At 42.2% G+C, this 21,596-nt stretch overlaps 1 protein-coding gene across 1 annotated transcript in view; it reads right to left on the minus strand.

Moving 5' to 3' along the window:
- The window catches only part of LOC135771633 (protein NLRC3-like), a 64,766-nt gene that overhangs the window by 33,642 nt on the left and 9,528 nt on the right, over nt 1-21,596 (minus strand). The window contains exons 3-4 of the mRNA XM_073815469.1: nt 17,870-17,962; nt 15,888-17,678 (exon numbers count right to left, since the gene is read on the minus strand). Coding sequence (XP_073671570.1) covers nt 15,888-17,678; nt 17,870-17,962 — 1,884 coding nt within the window. The remainder of the gene's footprint in view (nt 1-15,887; nt 17,679-17,869; nt 17,963-21,596) is intronic.

Consider the following 21,596-nt stretch of genomic DNA (forward strand, 5'->3'; position numbering starts at 1 on the left):
ATGAACTGTTGTGTTGTCAACTCCTAAATGGCGAAAAAGTTTCCTGAGACTGGATCACCTATTCACCATCCACAGGTAATATTTTTTGCTTTGCCTGTATGCTTTTTTCGACAAAAAAAAAACCAATTTGTTAGTGGGTTTTCTGACTGGAAACACCCTGAACTTGTGCGTGAACATGAGAAAAGCACAGAGCACTGTAATTGCATGTTAGCGCTGCTTCTGCGCTCATCTGTCACTGGGACTGTAAACTCTAAACTAGTGCAACAAATGTAGGGAGAGAGGCGTTAGTGGGGGGACGTGCTCAAACGTGTTGTGGCTGTCATTAAATTTCTGAGTGAAAGAGGGCTGCCTTTCCATGGTAGTAATAAAGTTCTTGGTTCATCACACAATGGTAATGGTCTGGAAGTCATTTCTCAGTTTGATCCTTTCCTCGCTGAGCACATTAACAAGTATGGATCGAAGGGTAGGGGCAGCACATCTTATCTTTCATCCACTATATGTGAGGAATTGATTCAACAAATGGGCAACAAAGTGAAAACTACCATAGCAGCAGAGATACAACAGGCAAAATATTTTTCGGTAATAGTGGACTCCACTCCTGACCTGTCACATACTGATCAGCTTACATTCATTTTCAGATTTGTGAGTAAAGAGGGGAAAATAATCGAACGATTTATTGGCTTTGAACCAATTGAAAGTCACACAGGGGAGAGCCTGGCTGACACTGTGATGGCTATGCTTGATAGTTTAGGCTTAGATATTGCAAACTGTAGAGGCCAAGCATATGACAATGCAAGCAATATGTCAGGGCATTATAACAGGCTGCAGGCTCACTTAAAGAACAAAAATCCTTTAATCCATTACATACCCTGTGCAGCACATTCTCTCAATTTGGTGGGTGTCAACAGTATAGATGGCAGCTGTCAAGCTGCAAGTCAGTTTTTTGACCTCATGCAGTCCCTATATGCCTTTTGTGCAGGTTCCACTCATAGATGGAACAGATTCTTTAATAATGCAGACATAAAGGTAGACATGACATTAAAATCATTGTCAGTAACACGTTGGAGTTGTCGTGCAGATGTATTACTTCGAGTAGTATCACTTCGAGACCAGTTTGACCATTTTTAAAAGATCTGCAAAGAATATTCCTGGGGTGTGCCAGTCATATAAAGATGAACTGCAGCCGACCAAAAAGCGCAAAGCATTTTCAGATGAATCGACAGAGCATTAAGTAACTCTGAATGGCCGGGAACGATACCAGGTAGAAACATTCAATGTCATTATTGACAAGCTAGTCAGCTGTTAAGACCACTGAGCAGATGCATTTAGATCAGAACTTTGCAGATGAAATTATCCAGTTCAGTTGCTTTATGGAGAGTGATGTGGATAAGTCTCCTCGAAACATGCTGCTGGTGCCGTTTAAACATAGTCTGCAATAAATTTTTCCTAATGTGTTTGTAGCCCTGCGTATTTTTTTGACATTGCCGGTTACAAACTGTGAAGGAGAAAGATTATTTTCACACATGGCAAGAATTAAAAATGAACTCAGGACAACACAGCAGCGCCTCAATGCACTGTCACTGATGGCCATGAATCTCAGCTGGTAAAGGACTTGGACTTTGATGATATTGTAACTGAGTTTGTAAGCAGGAAAGCCAGAAAAAAGTATTTCTGAGGATAGAGAAAGCCCCTGAAGAGGAGAGGAAGAGAGATAAAGACAGAAAAACGTCTCGGTTACGGATGTAACCCTCGTTCCCTGAAGGAGGGAACGGAGACGTCACGTCGTGACCGACGAATTGGGAACTCGCTTAGAGAGACCAATCTGCTTCGAATACTACTAAAACGCCAATGAACTTGGCATTGAGATATTTGCATAATGCTGGCGCCGCCCCGCCAGGTGCGTATATAAGCAGCAGGTGCAAATAGGGAAATTAGCTTCTTATTCGCTGAGAAAGCCGGAAAGTGTGACCGGCCGTAACAGCAGGTGGCAGCACCTGTGGCGACGGGACGTGACGTCTCCGTTCCCTCCTTCAGGGAACGAGGGTTACATCCGTAACCGAGACGTTCCCTTTCAGTCGGTCACTACGACGTCACGTCGTGACCGACGAATTGGGAATCCCTACCAAAACGCCACTAGGGGCTGACCTCTTCCAGTGTCTGCGTAAAGCCCTCCGGTTCCACTTAAGGATAAGGAGAATTAGGTTTTAAGGCAGAAGGCCGGGCACTAGATGTTCCTTTAACCCCACAGAAGTGCCAGCGACTGGGAAGCGCCCTACCTGAGCGGGATAGGAACGCTGCGGAAGCCACCACCCGTCTTAAGGGCTAATGGTGGGCGAAAGTCAACCGTAGTTGAGGTAAAATGACAGCCGTGGCTGTGTAAGCAAAGCAGTGCTCTGCTAAGGGAAACGTGGGCTAGTAGGATTAACCCCACGGAAAAATACTCACAAAGGAACCCGGTGGGACACAATGTGGAGCCCGAGCCAACACGTAGGTTCGCGAGGATGCAGCTAGTGAAGGCTGACAGCCAATGCTCCGCAACAAAGGCTGCCAAGGCAGCGGAGGAAGAACAATTCAAACCATTACGCATTTTTGCTCTGAAGGCCTTCCATACTGACACAGTTATGAAGCATCAGTTGGAGGCTGCAAGCCGACATGCGAGTCTGCTCTCCGTGCCCTCCCTGGTGAGGAAAGAACACGAGAGGATACAGGCTCGATACGAACACTGTAAAATCTAATGAACGTATTAGGTGTCGCCCAACCAGCAGCTCTACAGATGTCTGTTAGCGAGGAACCACGAGCTAGAGCCCAAGATGAGGCAACGCTCCGTGTGGAGTGCGCTCTCAAATTAAAGGGGCAAGGAATACCCTGAAGATTATAAGCCAGGGCGATAGTATCAACTATCCAATGAGACATCCTCTGCTTAGTGACAGCTTTTCCTTTCTGCTGGCCACCATAACAAACAAAGAGCTGGTCTGAGGTCCTGAGGCTTTGCGTGCGATCCACGTAGAGTCGCAGTGCGCGTACGGGGCACAACAAAGCCATGGTTGGGTCTGCGTCCTCCGGGGGCAGCGCTTGCAAGCTCACCACCTTATCTCTGAAAGGAGTGGTGGGAACTTTTGGGCACGTAGCCTGGTCTGGGCCTCAATGTTACACTCGAGGCAGCAGGACCAAACTGAAGGCACGAATCGTCAACAGAGAATGCATATAAATCCCCTACTCTCTTCACTGAGGCCAAAGCTAGCAGGGTCAGAGCTTTCATTGATAAAACTTCAGACTCGCAGACTGCAAAGGCTCGAACGGGGGGCCTGAAGGGCTTTCAGCACCATGGACAGGTCCCAAGGAGGAATAGAAGGAGGGCGCGAGGGGTTTAGCCTGCGAGCGCCTCTTATAGTGTAATAACCAAATCATGCTGGCCAACTGATCTGCCGTTGATAAGTGGGTGAGTGACGAGCAGAAATAGCGGCGATATCAACTTTAATGGCGAAGGGACAGCCTACCATCTAACCTACGTTGAAGATATAAAGCACAATGTTAATGGGGCATTCTCTGGGGTCCTCGCATTGCAAAGAGCACCGGGTGACGAAAAAGGTTTCATTAAGCGCGTAAGCCCATCTTGTGGACGGTGCTCGAACCGCGTCGATGGTGTTAGATACCGTTTGCGATAAATCACCTAAACCTTGCGCGCGCTCAACGACCATACATGGAGATCCCACGGGTCGGGGCGCGAGTGCCAATGTGCCCCTTCCTAAGAAAGAAAGTCCTTCCTCAGGGGAATCCGCCAGGGAGGGCTGTCGCGAGGAGCATTAAATATGAAAAACCAATTCCCAGTCGTCCAGTACGGACGATTAATAAAAGGCTCTCCTCGTCCTGCCTGACTCTGCACAGTGTCTGTGCGATTAAGCTCACTGGAAGGAATGCGTATTTGCGCATCCCCCGAGGCCAGCTGTGTGCCAACGCATCCACGCCGAGGCTGCCCTCGGTTAGTGAATAAATAGGCGACAGTGGGTATCGTCCGGCGACGCAAACAGATCTATCTACGCACAACCGAACTTCTTCCAAATTAGCTGGACCGTCTGGGGGTGGAGTCGCCATTCGCCGGGGCGCGCAGCTCGAGAAGCGCGTCCGCTGCTGTATTGAGCGAGCCCGGAATGTGAATGGCACGAAGGGACCTCAGATGCTTCTGACTCCAAAGGAGGAGATGACGAGCGAGATGCGACAGGTGACGAGAGCGCAAAACCGCCTTAACGGTAAATAACGCAACAGTCGCAATGTTATTGGTGTCGGCTAATACATCCTTCCCTCGCATCTCCATAGCGGAGCGTACAAGTCCCAGATATACAGCGCACCGCTCGCGGCAGTTGGGGTGCTATGCACACCCCTGAGACTGCAAGCCCGTCATACGTGGCTGATCATCCCGTGCTGAGGGCATTGCAATATACAGAATGCCAGGAGACCCCTCAGGGGCATATCTTCTATCGGAAATGCCGGGTCTACCACGGGGAAAAATTTAAATGACACGCAGGTGCAATGTTTACACGGTGTATGTCGGTGTGCCACGCTCTCCTCGAGACTCGATCGTAAGCCAACGCTGAAGCGGTCTCATATGAAGCAGCTCGGGCGGCGTCACATTCGCAGCATGCTGTCATATGTCCAGGAGCTTCTGAAATTGTTTCAGAGGGACCGCGTACTTCCCTCGATTTAAACCGAGGCAAGTCAGAACTGACTGGTTGCGCGCTCTTGTTAAACACGCCAATTAGTCGATCGAGTCTTATTTCCATACTGAGAAAAAGGATCCTCTGCACGGGGCAAAGTTGCTCTTTCCCAGTCGACCTGAAGACTTAAACGAGCGAGATGCCAAAGCATTAACTCTCTGTGTTCGCACACGTCTGCCAAGAACGGGCTATTATAAGTCGACGTAGAAAAAAGCAGAATGCGAACAACGCTCTCTCTGATATTTTAAAGCCGTGACTAGCATATGGAGACACGGAGAGAGAGAGAGACAGCTCGAATGATGTACTTAGTATTAATATGCCCACCCCACGACGCAGAGCGAAAAACGGTCTAAAGCGAGGGGAGATGGACACATAAAGTACACGTCTTACAGGTCTAAGGATGCAAACGATCTGAATATTGAAATACGAGCCTCGGCGTTATCGTCCAAAAGAACCCCTTTGTAGAGCCGGTGCGTAAATCAAATCGATCGTAACCCGCCGCGTATTTTGGGTACTATGAGATAAAGGCTGGAAAACCCTATCATCATCATCATCTCGGTAAGAGGGACCGGCTCGAACATCCTTCGCCAACAGGATATCGACTTTTGCACGCAGTACATGTGCATCGGACGCTTTCACTACAGTGAAACGAAAGCCCGAATTTTGGGTGTGCCGGATTCGTAACCGAGGCGGATTGTGCGTAAAACCCAACGAAACGGGCTGGGAACTGAAGCCAAGCACCCAGGCACCGTACGAGGAGAAATAACGACACTACCGAAGTACCCGCGGTGGGGCAGCGAAGCGAGACAGGTGGGACTGCCGGTGCGTCTGCTGTGACAGCATAAGCATCTACAGTATGTGTGTGTGACACTGACCTGAGCCCGCTGAGGGTGACGGTCGTCTGGTCTCCTCAGCGGAGAGCACAGACTCCGAAGAGGGTGCTGGTGGTCCCGTCTCCTCAGCGGAGAGCTGGAACTCCTCAGGACACCCGCTGGCGATAGAGGAGAGGGAGGAAGAGCACGTAAATGCCCGCTCACATCTCTCTCGATCCTCTGGAGACCTGGAGAAGGAATAGGAATGCACTCTTTTTGTGGTTTTGTGGGTGCCGGCTGAGAAGCCGGCGGAACAGAACAAAACGAAACCAAAGATTCTCCACCCGGCCCTCTACCGGTGGAGGGAGCGATGCCATCACCGTCTCCCGTAGAGTGATCCCATCCGTATCCAGGTCGCCCGTCTCAGGGCCGCTTCGATTTCCGTTTACCACGGGAAGCGGGTGGGGCGGGCGGGGCGGGCTGCCGACGGCTGTTCCCCCTCCGTGGCCTGGAAGATGTTCTAGTGGGGGGGGTGGAGGCAGCCGCCGCAGGGCGCCCTCGGCGAGGAGCAGACGGGGCCGCCGGCGCTGGAGGGCGAGATGCAGGTCGCTTGCGCCGGGGCATGATCTGAGCGATCGCCTCCGTCTGCTTCTGGGCGGCGGAGAACTGCTGGGCAAAAGACTCCACCGACTCACCGAAGAGACCAGCCTGGGACACGGGAGCGTCTAAGAACTTGTTCTTCTCCGCATCCGACATGTCCGCCAGACATAGCCATAAGTGGCGTTCCTGGACCACCATCGTGGACATGGCACGACCAATCGCCTGCGCTGTCACCTTCGTAGCGCGAAGAGCCAGATCAGTGGCAGCCCGGAGCTCCGAAAGGACAGGCGAGTCGTGTCCTCCCTCGTGCAGATCCCTCAAGGCCTTCGCTTGATGAACCTGCAGCAACGCCATTGCGTGCAGGGCTGAAGCCGCCTCTCCACATGCCTGGTGGGCAGCGCCCGTTAAACCGGAGGACTGTCTGCAGGCACGAGAGGGGAGGGTTGGGCGGTCCTTCCAAGAGGGAGCGTGTGCCGGACACAGTTGCATCGCGACAGCACGCTCCACGGGAGGGATCCCCGTATAACCCTTAGCGGCTCCGCTGGTGAGGGAGGTGAGGGGGGAGGGCTGAAACGGCCGTAATCTCGTGGAAAACGGCGACTTCCAGGTTCTAGTCAGCTCCTCGTGCACCTCGGGGAAGAAAGGCACCGGTGGAGAGGGTTGTGAAACCCGGGCAGCTCCAAAGAACCAATCATCCAGGCGGGACGGTTCGGGCTGAGGGGGGGAACCCACTCTAACCCTACGGTCTCCGCCGCTCGAGCGAGCACGGCCACCATCTCTGGATCGAACTCCGGCGTCCCAACCCGACCAGAGGGAGGAAGGGCGTCGGGGTCCACGTCAGGGGGAGGAGGCCCACCCTCGGATGCTGCGGCGTCGGTGGACCCGGAGGGCGGCACGATGGATTCTAGAGACATCGTAGAACACGACGCTGAAGTCTCCATCGGCACATCAACCGGCTGTGGATGAGGAGGCTGGGAGCCTGAGGACGAATCCCCCGCTCGGCTCAGCACAGTGATGCGCAAGTCGTCCTTTGAGAGCTTCACAGCCGCACCGTGGCGGCGTTCAGCACTCGCATGACGAGGGTTGCGCTTTTCCCGGAGGAAAGACAACCGTCTGCGCAAATCCACAAGGGACATGCTCTCGCAGTGAGAACACTTACCCCCAGCGAACGCTGCCTCTGCGTGCTCGATGCCCAAACACGAAAGACAACGCTCGTGACCGTCCTTCGGACCCATGTATTTGCCGCACCCAAGATCGCACGGACGAAAAGCCATCCTGAAAAGGACGCTGATGTCCGGATATACGAGAGAGTGGCTGCCTTTAACAAGGCACAAAGCTCTCTCGTATCACTCTTTTAGGGAAATTCACTCAGATGCTTAGTTGATGAGCGCACAGGGAAAGGCAACGCACACACTAAACTCAAAAACAACAAACAGATGTAGAGCCGTGGAATAAGCGAAGCGTCCGCTGTGGTACTGCTAGTACAACCAACTTCAGCAATCAGATCCCAACAGAGTAGAGTAGCTTCTCAGTAGCAGATACTGCAGGCTTTCGAAGCGAATAAAAGCTAATTTCCCTATTTGCACCTGCTGCTTATATACGCACCTGGCGGGGCGGCGCCAGCATTATGCAAATATCTCAATGCCAAGTTCATTGGCGTTTTAGTAGTATTCGAAGCAGATTGGTCTCTCTAAGCGAGTTCCCAATTCGTCGGTCACGACGTGACGTCGTAGTGACCGACTGAAAGGGAACCCCACTTCACCGCAAAAAATTACTTTCTTAGTATTTTTGTCTTGTTTTAAGTATAAATATCTAAAAATTCTTAAATGAAGATGTATTTTCTTGATGAGCAAAATGACCTAAGAAAATAAGTCACATTTTTAGACATAAAATATAAAATTTAAGTGAATTTGTGCATAATACAAGCAAAAAAAAAAACTTTTCACGTTCAATTGCAGGATAGTATAGCTTAAAAAAGAAGTGTTCTTTTTTAAGCTATACTATCCTGCAATTGAACGTGAATATGTTTACTACTAAAAAACATCAAAGCTAAACATCATATCTAGTCAAACCGCATAACGACATCGCTACAAATACAGTATGGGATTAAAACAGCGGAAGCTACGTTACCTTGTTTCATCGACGCTTGGTGAAACAGCAGTGGATGTTTTCGGTTCAGATGCTGAATGTAATGTAATGATCCCAAACTTTAGACATTCTCTCTCTGCCGTTTATGGACATATTCGCTCCGCCATCGCGCCAACTAAATTCAAAATGTACCACGCGCTATGATGTGCTTCCTGAACATTGATCAACGGTCCATGTGAATCAGATCTCGGCGCGTGTAGTGCGCGTCATAGGAATTTAACAAGGCTTCGAGGCAGAATTTTTGCCTCGAGGAATTTTTTGAATCGAGTAAATCGAGTAACTCGATGAATCGTTTCAGCCCTAATTTCTTCCGTACCAAAATGCAATGAAGCAACTGAACGTCTGAGTGGGGTGTCACTCTTCCTCACGCACAGCACGCGTGCACAAACAAACACAAGTGCACGTACACACATACACACAGGTTGTTACCATAGCAAATAGGCTCACACCAGAAATTATATATTATTTGTTAGTAGCCTAATGGTAAATGCTGCAGGTGTAGAAATGTACATAAAGCAGATATTTACTTTGATGTCAGGCAAGGCTGCCTTAATGCACGGGCTTACCTGGGCTGAAGCCCAGGGGCCTCCCAAGTTCAAGGGCCTCCCAAGTTTGCGTTCATGACGAGCTGAAATTGTCATATTGTTTTGTAACTTGTCAGGTTTTCTGTCAATCACTCTAATTGCACGTTACATGGCTGCTGATTGGTCCATTGTAACTTAACGTGAAATAAAATGTCAGACGTAACATATTTTTTATTCTGCGTAATGTAATTAAGTGCGCGTTGTCAACTTGACATTCCTGCATGTTAGACTGAGTGTGACAGAGAAACGGGAAATAATCCACCAACAAATGAAAGAGTAATTTCTGAAATTTCATAATAAGCACTGTAGGTGCAGGTCTCTCTCTCTTTCGTGCGCGCGCTCGCTCGTTCGCTCTCTCTGTGCTCGTTCAGCTGAGTCTCTGGCATGCAGAAGTCTCTCCCACCGTGCACAAGAAACTGTGCCGCTAAATTAAGAAAGGAGTTCCCGCACATAATGCTGTTAGTTGTTATAAAGTTTAAGTTTACTCGCGTTTATATCAGTGACGCGTGCGTGGCTGGAGCGATGTAGTTTGATCCGACGTCAGCTCACAGTACACACATCTGTTGGTTTAGAAAGACGAGAAAGAGACGCAACGGTAAAGGTGCAAGTCTAAGAAAGTAAAGAGCGACAAAACCATCTAATAGCACCATTATAATCTCCTTATCTAAAGATCTTATATACAGGTATGTTCCCTGTCTGTCTTGTGCATATTCATACTTGGTCGTTTTACATGCTTATGTATGCATAAATACTAAATACAATGCATACTATATCTTCAGTAGCCTACAAATAAATAACTGATTAAAAACAAGATTCTGTCTATAAGACTTATCTTTTGTTATCATTAATGCATTTTCACTTTAAAACTAACTTTAACTTATTCTATTTTTAAAACTGTGGTGAGCATTTAGTTAGTGCGTGGCAATTTTCTGCAAATTATATTCCAAAAACTATATAAACATAAAGCTTATAAACATATAAACTTTCACACATTTTGGTTTTATTATCACCACAAGTTGCTGTGTGTGGTTGTTAAATAAAGTGTCTTGTTTATGCTCAAGTGGGCTCAGTGATAATAATAACAATATTATGGTGTTTTCTGGCTCAAAGAGGAAAAACTCACTGTTGTATGTCTCGAAAGAAACTAGTGCATTTTGTGATGTAGATTACCTAGATATTATAAAAAAGAGACTATAAATCGAGGGGAAGGGGGGCCTACAAAACCTCTTAGCCCCGGGGTTTGTTTAAAAACACACACACAATTTTTATCCGATTACTCGATTAATCGATCGATTCAGTGCTAGATTCAGTGCTCCCGTTCCACCACATCTCAAAGATGCTCTATTGGGTTGAGATCTGGTGACTGTGGGGGCCATTTTAGTACAGTGAACTCATTGTCATGTTCAAGAAACCAATTTAAAATGATTCGAGCTTTGTGACGTGGTGTATTATCCTGCTGGAAGTAGCCATCATAGGATGTGGTACATGGTGGCCATAAAGGGATGGACATGGTCAGAAACAATGCTAAGGTAGGCCGTTGCATTTAAACGATGCCCAATTGGCACTAAGGGGCCTAAAGTGTGGAAAGAAAACACCCCCCACACCATTACTCCACCACCACCAGCCTGAACTGCCTGTTAACAAGGCATGATGGATCCATGTTCTCTTTCGGTTTACAACAAATTCTGACTCTACCATCTACATGTCTCAACAGGAATCAAGACTCATCAGACCAGGTCACAATTTTGGTCACAAGTTCCCTTATATCATCTCATATTTAAACATCAAATTTCAAGAGATACTAGAGACCAATACGAGCATATCGTGACTGAGAACAGGTAAGGGGACGACACGACACAACTAATCACGAAGATAATATCAAAAGACTTAAAGCCCATATTATGAAAAACTGGGTTTTTCCTAATATGGTGTTCTTTTGTGTCTCTGGTGCTTCCACAAGCATACAAACTTGGAAAAAAATCCATCCATGCTGTTTTGAGTGAGATACAGGTTTCTGAATGTCCTCTGTCTTGAGTCTCAGATTTCGCAAAAATGGTCATTGGATGTATTCTAGACGATTTTCACAGGTTATTCACACATCTTAAAAAGGATTCGATTTGCTATGGAATAAATTTCCCGCCTAATGTATTGAGGTCACGGATTAAAAAATAATATGCATGAATAAAATAATAATAAGCGCAAATCAGAACTTTAAACAGATTTAAAGTTATATTGCACAAAACTGAAAAACGAATGCAAAGTTATCCAAATTGCATACAAAATGACGTTTTCTTTGTTTATATTTTTCATTTTTTTCTTCTCTCTAATATTTTCTGCTCATATTATTTTTTTTTTTGTATGCTTGTGCTGTTTTTCCCTTGCTCTTATTTCCACACTCTGCGCTTGCATTTCCAAAAGTTGCAGTTAGAGTTTCATGCAAATCAGGGCAGACTTTAAGTGTCGTCATTGGTCCGCTAGTTATAGATTGACAGCTCCTCCTCTAGCCAATCAGTCGAAGAGAGGGTGTTGACGTCACTTCGGTGCGACTCAAAGCAGGCGATCGTGCAGGTGAAGATGGATAGCCGTCAGATGGGCTTTGATAATTTCAGATAACTTTTTGTATATTCACAGGTAGTGAAGTATGCATTTACAGTTTCTTTAAATATAATTATTGGCATTTATAGAGTCCGTTTTGAGAGAAAATTGAATTTTTCTACTGTTATTGAGCTTATTTACACTTAGCGGTTAGCGCTTAGCGTATTTACCTCAAAGTTTACTTCAGTAATATTACCTTTATTTAAGTAATAATAGTACAGTTTGCATATCAATCCTGCTTCTTTATGTTTATTCATGAATTTATGCTGTTATGTGAAGTCATGAGAGCTATATTTATTGTAATACGAGACATTAAATGACGTTATATGAATACTTTTGCTTTTAATGTGCTCATTATACACTCACAGTGGCATTTTTGTGCTGGATTTAAATGCATGTTTATATATTTGTTTTTACGTTTATATTGCAAACTTTTTGGCACAATACGTGGTCTTATTGCAACAGGTCCTATAAAACTGTACACTGTACATGTGCCTTCCCGTGTACAGTTTGAAACACATGTAGCCTTTCTACAACCCTGCCTGTCGCCTTAATAATCTTAATATAACGTTATGTGGAGATAAATAAACCTTTGCACTAAATCTGGCTACTTTCATCCATTTCTGTGTTCTGGCTCTGACACACCAAGAGACATGCTGGAGATTTTAAACATCTTTAAACCAATCTCCTTATGTCCAATATTTATATATGTCCAATATTTAAAGTATATTTTGTGTATCTATTTATTCACACACGTCATATGCAAGAAAGTAATGCAGTGTTTTTAAACTTATTTTCTTTGTATGCTGTCAGAATATGAATATTGGCTTAATAAAGGACTATTAATGGAAATTCACAATTCAGAGATTGTTGGCAGATATATTTAGTTTCATTTTGTGCAGCTTGCTGGATACTTTGGAGCTTAAAGCATCAGTTTATAATTTATGTAAATTTAGCATACAGTTATTTTAGTTTGTGTCATTTAACGGTTATGCAGTTCCTAGCACAGATAATAAACAAAGCCTTTTCTGTATTGTTGAGTTGTATTATTTATTATTTATTTGTATTAATACAAATAATGTAATGCCCGAGTAAACACAATGGGTCTGAAAATAAAACAAAAGCAATTGGTTTGAAAATGCTTTATTTCTTATAAATACTGGGAAATCCCCTACAGTAAACACAAAGCTTCCTTTTATAACATGTTATAACTACTGTACATTTATTCAAAATAAAAACCTGAAGCACCACACTGATATTCAGGCTGTTTGCTATTATGTTTTTTTTTGTCAAGATCGTTCAGATGTACAACTTGGCTGAAGTCTACCAATGGTAATTTCATAAATGTATTTATCCTAAAAAGCAGACAGCCATCTATGAAAGGTCTGAATGCCTATGATATCATAATATTTTTTGTTTTATACTGTATACGTTTGCACATTACTTAACTATTATCACTTTATCATTATAGTGTACTGAGCATAGAATGTGTAAAGCCAATGTATGTAATTCATTTTAGCCTTAAACTGCAAAGATTCACTCCACTGCCTAAACCTAAACTAGCTGAAAGGATTCGTGTTAACGGACTTTCATTTACATGGATGACACATTATCTTAAAGAACTGACAAAGAGTAGCTACTCACAACAGACATAAGTGTATTTCTGTCAAACACTAACAATATTTTGTTTAATGATATTTAATTGTCTAATATTTGCCAGCTGACGGTTATCCATCCTCTCCTGCACGACTATGCAGCCGGGAGTCGCACTGGAGTGATGTCAACTTCCTCTTCAACTGATTGGCTAAAGGAGCTGTCAATCTACAACTAGCGGACCAGTGGTGACGCTTAAGTCCGCCCTGATTTGCATGAAACTCTAACGGCAACTTTTGGAAAAGCAAGCGCAGAGTGTGGAAATAAGAGCGAGAGAAAAAACAGCACAACCATACAAAACAAATAAATATGAGCAGAAAATATTAGAGAGAAGAAATAAAGGAGTAATATAAACAAAGAAAATGTCATTTTGTATGCAATTTGGATAACTTTGCATTCGTTTTTCAGTTTTGTGCAATTTAATTTTAATTCTGTTTAAAGATCAAATTTGCGCTTATTTTTTTTTCATTCACGCATATTATTTTTTGAACCGTGACCTCAATACATTAGGCGGGAAATTTATTCCATAATTTGCGATTGTTTTATCAATACAAAGGTAAGAAGTCCCGTTTATATTCTGCATGTTGTCATCTGGACATTTATGATGCTAGAGCATCTGTATCTCAAAACAGAGACCATACACTGATGCTTAACACGTAGACTTTTAAACAATAGTAATGTTAATATTATTAATGTTTGTAGACAAGCTAAATAGATATTGTTAGCAGTGTTAAAAAACTGACATAATCCCGTCCACGAATTTGTGCGGGACGAGCGGGTGAACTTGTGTGTGTGTGTGTTTTAGCAGTCATTAGCCATTAATAACGAGGTGGCAAAACCCTATGCTAGTTAGTTTGTGTGGTTTCTCCTACCCAGTCTCACAAAGTTTCGTGATATAGTCACGTATTTTTTTGATTCTTTTTTCGTGCTATTATCACGAAATTTCGTGTTTTTTCGTGATCGTATAACGAATTCCTGTTTTCGTGTGATTATCACGTATTGGTTACTCAACTGCTTTTTCCTATTTTTAAACCATTGTCGCTTCGGTTTAGGGTTAGATTTGGTGCTTGCATTAGAATGTCACTTTATATATTGGTTTATACAATTTTTTCTGATTTATTTTTTTATATGTCGCCTGGCGTTGGGGTTAGAGTTGGGTTTGGTTAGGGATGTCATTTTATGTAAATCTAACCCTAAACCGAAGCGACAATGGTAAGAAAATAGGACAAAACAGTTGAGTAACCAATACGTGATAATCACACGAAAACAGGAATTCGTTATACGATCACGAAAAAACACGAAATTTCGTGATAATAGCACGAAAAAAGAATCAAAAAAATACGTGACTATATAACGAAATTTCGTGAGACTGGGCTGGGTTTCTCCTGCAAAGCCAGTGACCAGCTACCGTACTTTTCGAAAGTTATAAGAAATATTGAATTGCTTTATTTTACAATTCTACATGAACTTACTGACTAAGTAATGGTGTTTTGCCAAACTAACCAAGACCAGGCCTTACCGACCGGACCTTTCCGACGAGCCTACCCTCGAGTCTCTATCACTTTCCCAAGATATGGTCCAGACCTCCCGCTAGCTTTTAGCAATTAGCATGGTGTGCACAAGCAGTATTCATCCCCTGCCAGGTCTAGATTTCTGTAATATGCGGAAATAATGCGTTTGAAAATGTTTTATAAACGGGAATATGTTAGCGTTGTCCAGGGTGAAACGAGTGTATTGTTGAGACTGCTACATCACAATTTACACTCAAAACCAATAATTATGTGTAATGAGTTTGTTCTCCTGGATTGTACTTATTAGTGATACTTTTTTGCTTGATTTGTCTGTTGACATAAGAATACATAATCCGTTAATAATAATATATAAAACACAGTATATGGTCTGTACTGCTCGCGCAATACTAGCAATACTTAGCCTACTAGCACTTATGTCACGACCATTTCTGTTAAAAAAAAACATTTAATTCATTAATAATCTAGTATGTGTTCTGTCATAGTTTCTTTAAAATTAAGTTTTGAGTGTTTTAATTTTCACCGTGACGCGTAGGACCAACCCCCTTGAGTGTCCCGCCCCCAGTTAATCGAGTACTCGTTTTTTTAGAACTACGAATTAATTGAAATTGAAAAAAAAATGACATACATGGACATCCCTACAGTTTGTCTTACATGTGTCTACTGGAGATGTCTGTTTATGAATCCATGACAAATGTGGGACAATAAAGATCTACTCGACTCTAAAGAGCACAGTTACATTTCCTTTACCTGTATGAGCTGTATATATTTACACTTTGAAAAACAATAATAACATTGTTGCTGTGTGGTAACACCTTTAGGTACACAAAAGTAAATCACAGCTGAAGGATATAATACAGATTCAAGTTTTAATCTGCTGTTAATCAGTATTTAAAATTAAGGGGTTAAACACAACCTGAATAAAAATAAACCTGGAATGAAAAAACCCTGGATTATCTTTAAACTCCGAATTCATTTCATTTTTGATAGTGCAACACACACACACACACACACACACACACACACACACACACACACACACACACACACACACACACACACACACACACACACACACACACACACACACACACACACACACACACACACACACACACACAGTCTTTGTGTGTGAATAAATAAAGACACACAGATAACACATCAAACACTAAACTCTGTATGACATCTGCAGAACTGAAGATTTGTGAGGTTTTTCTTCAGTAATTAAGATTAAAGAGTAAAGTTTACACTTACTGAACTGATCTGGATTCATAAATCAGAGGCAGCAGCTCCTTAAGAACTTTCAGTGTTTCAGCTTTGTTTCCTCTTCTAACAAAATTCTCAAAATTCTCCAGATTAAACTCATCCATCTTCTGTTCTGATGTCAACAACACAAACACTAAAGCTGACCACTGAGATGAAGAGAGTTTGGCTCCTCTTACTGTTCCAGATTTCACATAATGTTGAATCTCCTGCAGCAGTGAATCATCACCCAGTTCATTCAGACAGTGAAACAGATTGATGCATTTCTCTTGAGATCGAGTGCTCTTGATCTTCTTCTTGATATACTCAACTGTTTTCTCATTGCTGTGAGAGCTTTGATCTGTCTGTGTCATCAAACATCGTAAGAGTTTCTGATTCAAATCCACTGATAAACCCAGAAGAAAACGAAGAAAAAGATCAAAATGTCCATTTTCATTCTTCAGAGCCTCATCTACAGCTCTCTTATACAGATCAGACACTGAAATCTTCTCTATTTCAGTTTGTTTCTTCTTTTTACTAAACAAATTTGTGTTGTTGTTTGTGAAGGAGATGTGAGCATAAAGAGCTGCTAGATGTTCCTGGATGGTGAGATGAACAAAGCAGTAAACTTTCCCCTGATACAAACCAAACTCCTCTCTGAAGATCTGAGTACACAATCCTGAGTACACTGATGCTTCTGCTACATCAATGCCACACTCTCTCAGGTCTTCATCATAGAAGATCAGATTGCCTTTCACAAGCTGCTCAAAAGCCAGTTTCCCCAGTTTGAAGATCATGTCTTCATCTTTCTTCTCATAGTCCTTCTGATGTTTGATGTTTGTCTGAATGATCAGGAAGTGTGTGTACATTTGAGTGAGAGTCTTGGGGATCTCTCTTTTCTCTGCTTCACACAACATTCTCTCTAGAACAGTGACTGAAATCCAGCAGAAGACTGGGATGTGACACATGATGTAGAGACTCCTGGATGACTTCAGGTGTGAGATGATTTGATCAGACAGACTCTCATCACTGATTCTCTTCCTGAAGTATTCCTCCTTCTGTGGATCAGTGAAGCCTCGTACCTCTGTGACTCGATCAACACACTCAGAGGGGATGAGATCAGCTGCTGCTGGTCTGGAGGTGATCCAGATGAGAGCAGAGGGAAACAGATTCCCCTTGATGAGGTTTGTCAGCATCACGTCCACTGAGGTTGATTCACTTACATCACACAACCTCACACTGCTGTGAAAATCCAGAGACAGACGACACTCATCCAAACCATCAAAGATGAACAACACTTTATATTCATCACTGAAGATTTCTATTTCTTTTGTTTGTGGGAAGAAAAGATGAAGAAGATCTAAAAGACTGAGTGTTTTGTCCTTCATCAAATTGATCTCTCTGAAAGGAAGTGGAAATATGAGGTGGACGTCCTGATTCTCTTTCTCTTCAGCCCAGTCCAGAATGAACTTCTGTACAGAGACGGTTTTTCCAATGCCAGCGACTCCCTTTGTCAGCACACTTCTGATGTGTTTGTCTTGTTCAGGTAAAGGTTTAAAGATGTCATTACATTTGATTGGTGTCTCCTCTGTTGTTGTTCTTCTGGATTGTGTCTCAATCTGTCTCACCTCATGTTCATTACTGATCTCTCCACTTTCACTCTCTGTGATGTAGAGCTCTGTGTAGATCTCATTCAGTAGTGTTGGGTTTCTCTTATTTGATGTTCCCTCACACAAACACTCAAACTTCTTCCTCAGATTTGATCGGAATGTATTCAGCACTTCAGCAGGATCAGATTCATGACTGTAAATTAAAAATTAATATATCAGATTATTACACAAATACCTGTAAGAGTAAAAATGTACTGAACAAAATGTTTGCATCATAAGACACAGCACTATCAATGGTTTGTAAAATGTTAAATTTGGGCAAAATAGAAAAGGTCAAAATGTTCTAACATTTACTACTAAATAAAATAATATTGTATATTTCACCTGAAATGAGGATTCATGTTTTCATTGAAGTCTTGTGGTTTATTATCAGATTGCTCAATCTTCCTCCTCTTACAGTCAGGTTCTGTTATTCGTCTGGATGGCAAGAATGAGAATCAAGAATTTCTTTACACTTTAATATTAGTGGAATTTTCACGTAACTTTATTACCGTTACAGTTTTTACACTGCTGTGAATTATGGATGTGCATGAATGGTTCAATATTAAATCTGCAATTATAATTTGAATAAAAAAATGCTATCTGAATGTTTGTTTTTAACTCTTTCGCCGCCATTGACAATTTACTCTTCCCTGCCAATGACAAGTTTTTCCAGCAATCCGCAATACCATTATCATCCGAGTGGTGGTGCACTCTTACCCACTCTTGTAAAACCAGGAAGCAACCCCTCCCCCCAAACAGTTCAGACAAAGTTTTTATCATCGCTCTGAATCTGATCTATCAGAAGTATTTCACAAAAATGCAGATTTGGTATTTTTGAAGAAACCTATCCATATTTGAGAGGTGATATAAAGAGAACAAATGAAGTTAGGATCAAACTTTTTTTAAAGAGTAACTAAACCCTTACCCAACTTTTTTTAGTTAATGATCTGTAAGAATGATGCTTTATTAGTGCTGTTCATTGATTTTAGTCAGTTTTTTGACATTTGGATATAAAGTGTTTCAATACTACAATATATGGTGTAAAAACGTCTGAGTGCCGCCCTCTTCAGGTTGAACGGTGGCTACTGCAGTTGAATTTTCCTATTGGATGTTGGGTCCAAAAAGTAACTCGTGACGTAAGCAGGTTCAAGCTCACTACACCCTTGTTACGATCTCACCACACACTTGGTACGAGCTTAGTTCGTCCCCTCTATCTCCGTTGGGATCTGCCCACTTTTCTTGCATTTTTCAAATATTGCCAGTGGGTGGAGTCAGGCGCTGACCAGGGGTTTAGTTACGCTTTAAAGCAGAGGGCCTGTTCTTTCATTTGATATACTGTATGTTTATATATTTATAGAAGAACATTTTCTAGGAGGCATTAAACTTATGTGAAAATTATAAAAAATGGTGGCGCTTGCTTTAGTGGTGTGGGACGAGATCTTGTGCGACGAGATCTCGCGAGATTAAATATGTATCGCGAAATTAATTATGTCACGAGATTTCCCATGGAGGTGAAATGTTTCTGGCCATTTCTCAAACAAAAAGTTGCATCCCTTGGAGGTCGCATTTGTAGACTGCATACTTCATAAAGAATTATTACAGAATATTAACAATTATAAAGTTTACTATTATATTAAGTTAATCGTAAATTGTTGTAATATGCTTATGACTTGCGAATGTAATGCTCAGTTAACTGAAATAAACCAGGCTTGATGACGTATGCAGCCTGCATATGCGACCTCCGGAGGATGCAGCTTTTTGTTTGAGAAACGGTCACTGTTAGCATAAAGTTAAGTTTCTGGCTAGACTTTTTCCAGTGCAGTGTGCATGCATTATATTCAGTCTTTTATTACATGTGCTTTTTTGTTTGGGCTCCCAATCATGTTCGTCTACGCATTGCGATTGTCTGTTGATCAGTGTCAAAAGTGTCTTAGCAGATTAAACCCTCACTTAGAGTTTACATGATTTTATATTTTTATTTGATTTTACTTGATTTTATTAGCATGTTCTTGATTAATAATAAAAGTGGCTATATCATTTGTGTTGTAACGAATTGGACAAATATTAAAGTTTTAAATTGATTTAAATGTTGTTTGGTTAAAAGAAAGCCGCTACAGTTTAGATTCTAAAGTGAAAGTAACAAAAGCAGGTCCGATAGCGCCCCCTGCAGGCATTTGTTATAATACATAATGCTGTTTTTTATTACAAAGGCTACTTATTACTGTGTTTACTTGTTTTGATACTTTATTTGAACAAATGATTGTTGCATCGTCAAAATTATGTCATTAAATTGGGTCTATTTTTATTACCAAAAATATCAAAATACTTCATTATCAATTAGCAAAATAATTGTTAGGGACAGTCCTTGATTAGTTAAAACATTTAAAAATAATGTGATTTCAGTTTCCCATTCATTTATTTTATCATTGAGGATTTCTTAAAAAATTTTAAAATCTTGTCTCGTTCTCGTGAACCCAATCTCGTGTCTCGTCTCGTAGATCAAGTGTCTCGTCACACCCTGGCTGACAACTTTTTAAAAACCACTGGCAGGGAAAGGGTTAATGTGCCACCACAGGGCTTTTTTACTTCACTTGTACTGTCTTTTACAGACTTTAATGTAAAATATATATTAAAATTAATTTGTATGTATTTCAGATTGTTTTGGCAATACAGATCACTAGGGTGCTCTGATATATCAGCCGATGATGCTTGCTATGCTTCCAATGAATTACTGTGAAATTCCGCTACATCCAAACGCTAGTGGGCACTCTTGTGCAGAAACTCAATATGTGCCGCAGAAGAAGAACCATTACACACATAGCTCCAGGAAATGTCTTAAAGGAACAGTATGTAGGATTGTGGCCAAAACTGGTATTGCAATCACAAAACTTGTGGTTAAAACTGGTACTGCAATCACACAACTGGTGGCCAATACACAAAATGACAACATAAACATCAGTTGAGGGCTGCAACTCCACTTTTTAAATGACAATATCCTGACCATACCACTGTTGTCAGTGATATAAGCATTTGAAATGAAAATGATTAATTAATGTCTAGCGACATATCAGGGACATTTTATGTTTAATTGATAAACATTTCTTACATACTGTTCCTTTAAGTATATATCGTTATTGCTGTTCTTCAAACCTTTTCAGTTATTTTCATGATAATAAAGATTACATATAATGATCATGTTTGATGAGTGTTGCTTTTTCAAATGCATGTTATAAACGACTCAAACTAACAGTGATTTCAGATCGATAAGGACTTACAAGCCATAGTACATGAAATCGCTGTGAATAATATTGGGTGTCCCTGCTGAAAAAAACAGCATACCAGCAAGACCAGCATATGTTGTGTTTTGGTGCTGGTTTGCTAGTGAACACCAGCTAAACCAGCACCAGCATCAGCACCAGCATTAGCACCAGCTAAACCAGCATTAGCACCAGCTAAACCAGCATTAGCACCAGCATCCCATGCTGGTCATACCAGCATATGTTGTGTGTTGGTGCTGCTATGCTGTGACCACCAGCTAAACCAGCATAGACAAGCATAATTCCCATGCTGGTCCATGCTGGTTTGATGCTGTTTTTTCAGCAGGGGTGTGATTCAGAAAAGTTGTTGATCATGTATTATTAGGGTTCAGCATTTATTATCCCTACATTCCTATATTTATAGTTTTACACCCGGTTGTTTGTTTTTGTCCACCGGCTCGCGTGTTATTTAGATTTGCTGCTCCGCCAAATAACCACATCATGAGAGATTTATTAGCTTCCTGTTATATAGCTTAATTTATTTTGTTAATGCAAAGCTAAACAAGACAGACACAAAGAACGAAACTAAACAAAACATAGAGCATTTATTATATGTGGTGTTCTGTGGAAATGAAGCAGATAACTGCAGATGGCCATTTAACAGCAAACACTAGCAATAGCTTTGTCTTTGTGAAGTGTTGTTAAATTTAGCTTCCGATATTTGATATTTCACATTTTTTTATTATCAGCCTCACCCGATAAATCTTTCTGTTTGGCCGATAGAATCTCTTGTTGGGTCACGTTAGCGCATT

This window comes from Paramisgurnus dabryanus, chromosome 8, assembly GCF_030506205.2.
Source record: "Paramisgurnus dabryanus chromosome 8, PD_genome_1.1, whole genome shotgun sequence".
Classification (NCBI taxonomy): Eukaryota; Metazoa; Chordata; class Actinopteri; order Cypriniformes; family Cobitidae; genus Paramisgurnus; species Paramisgurnus dabryanus.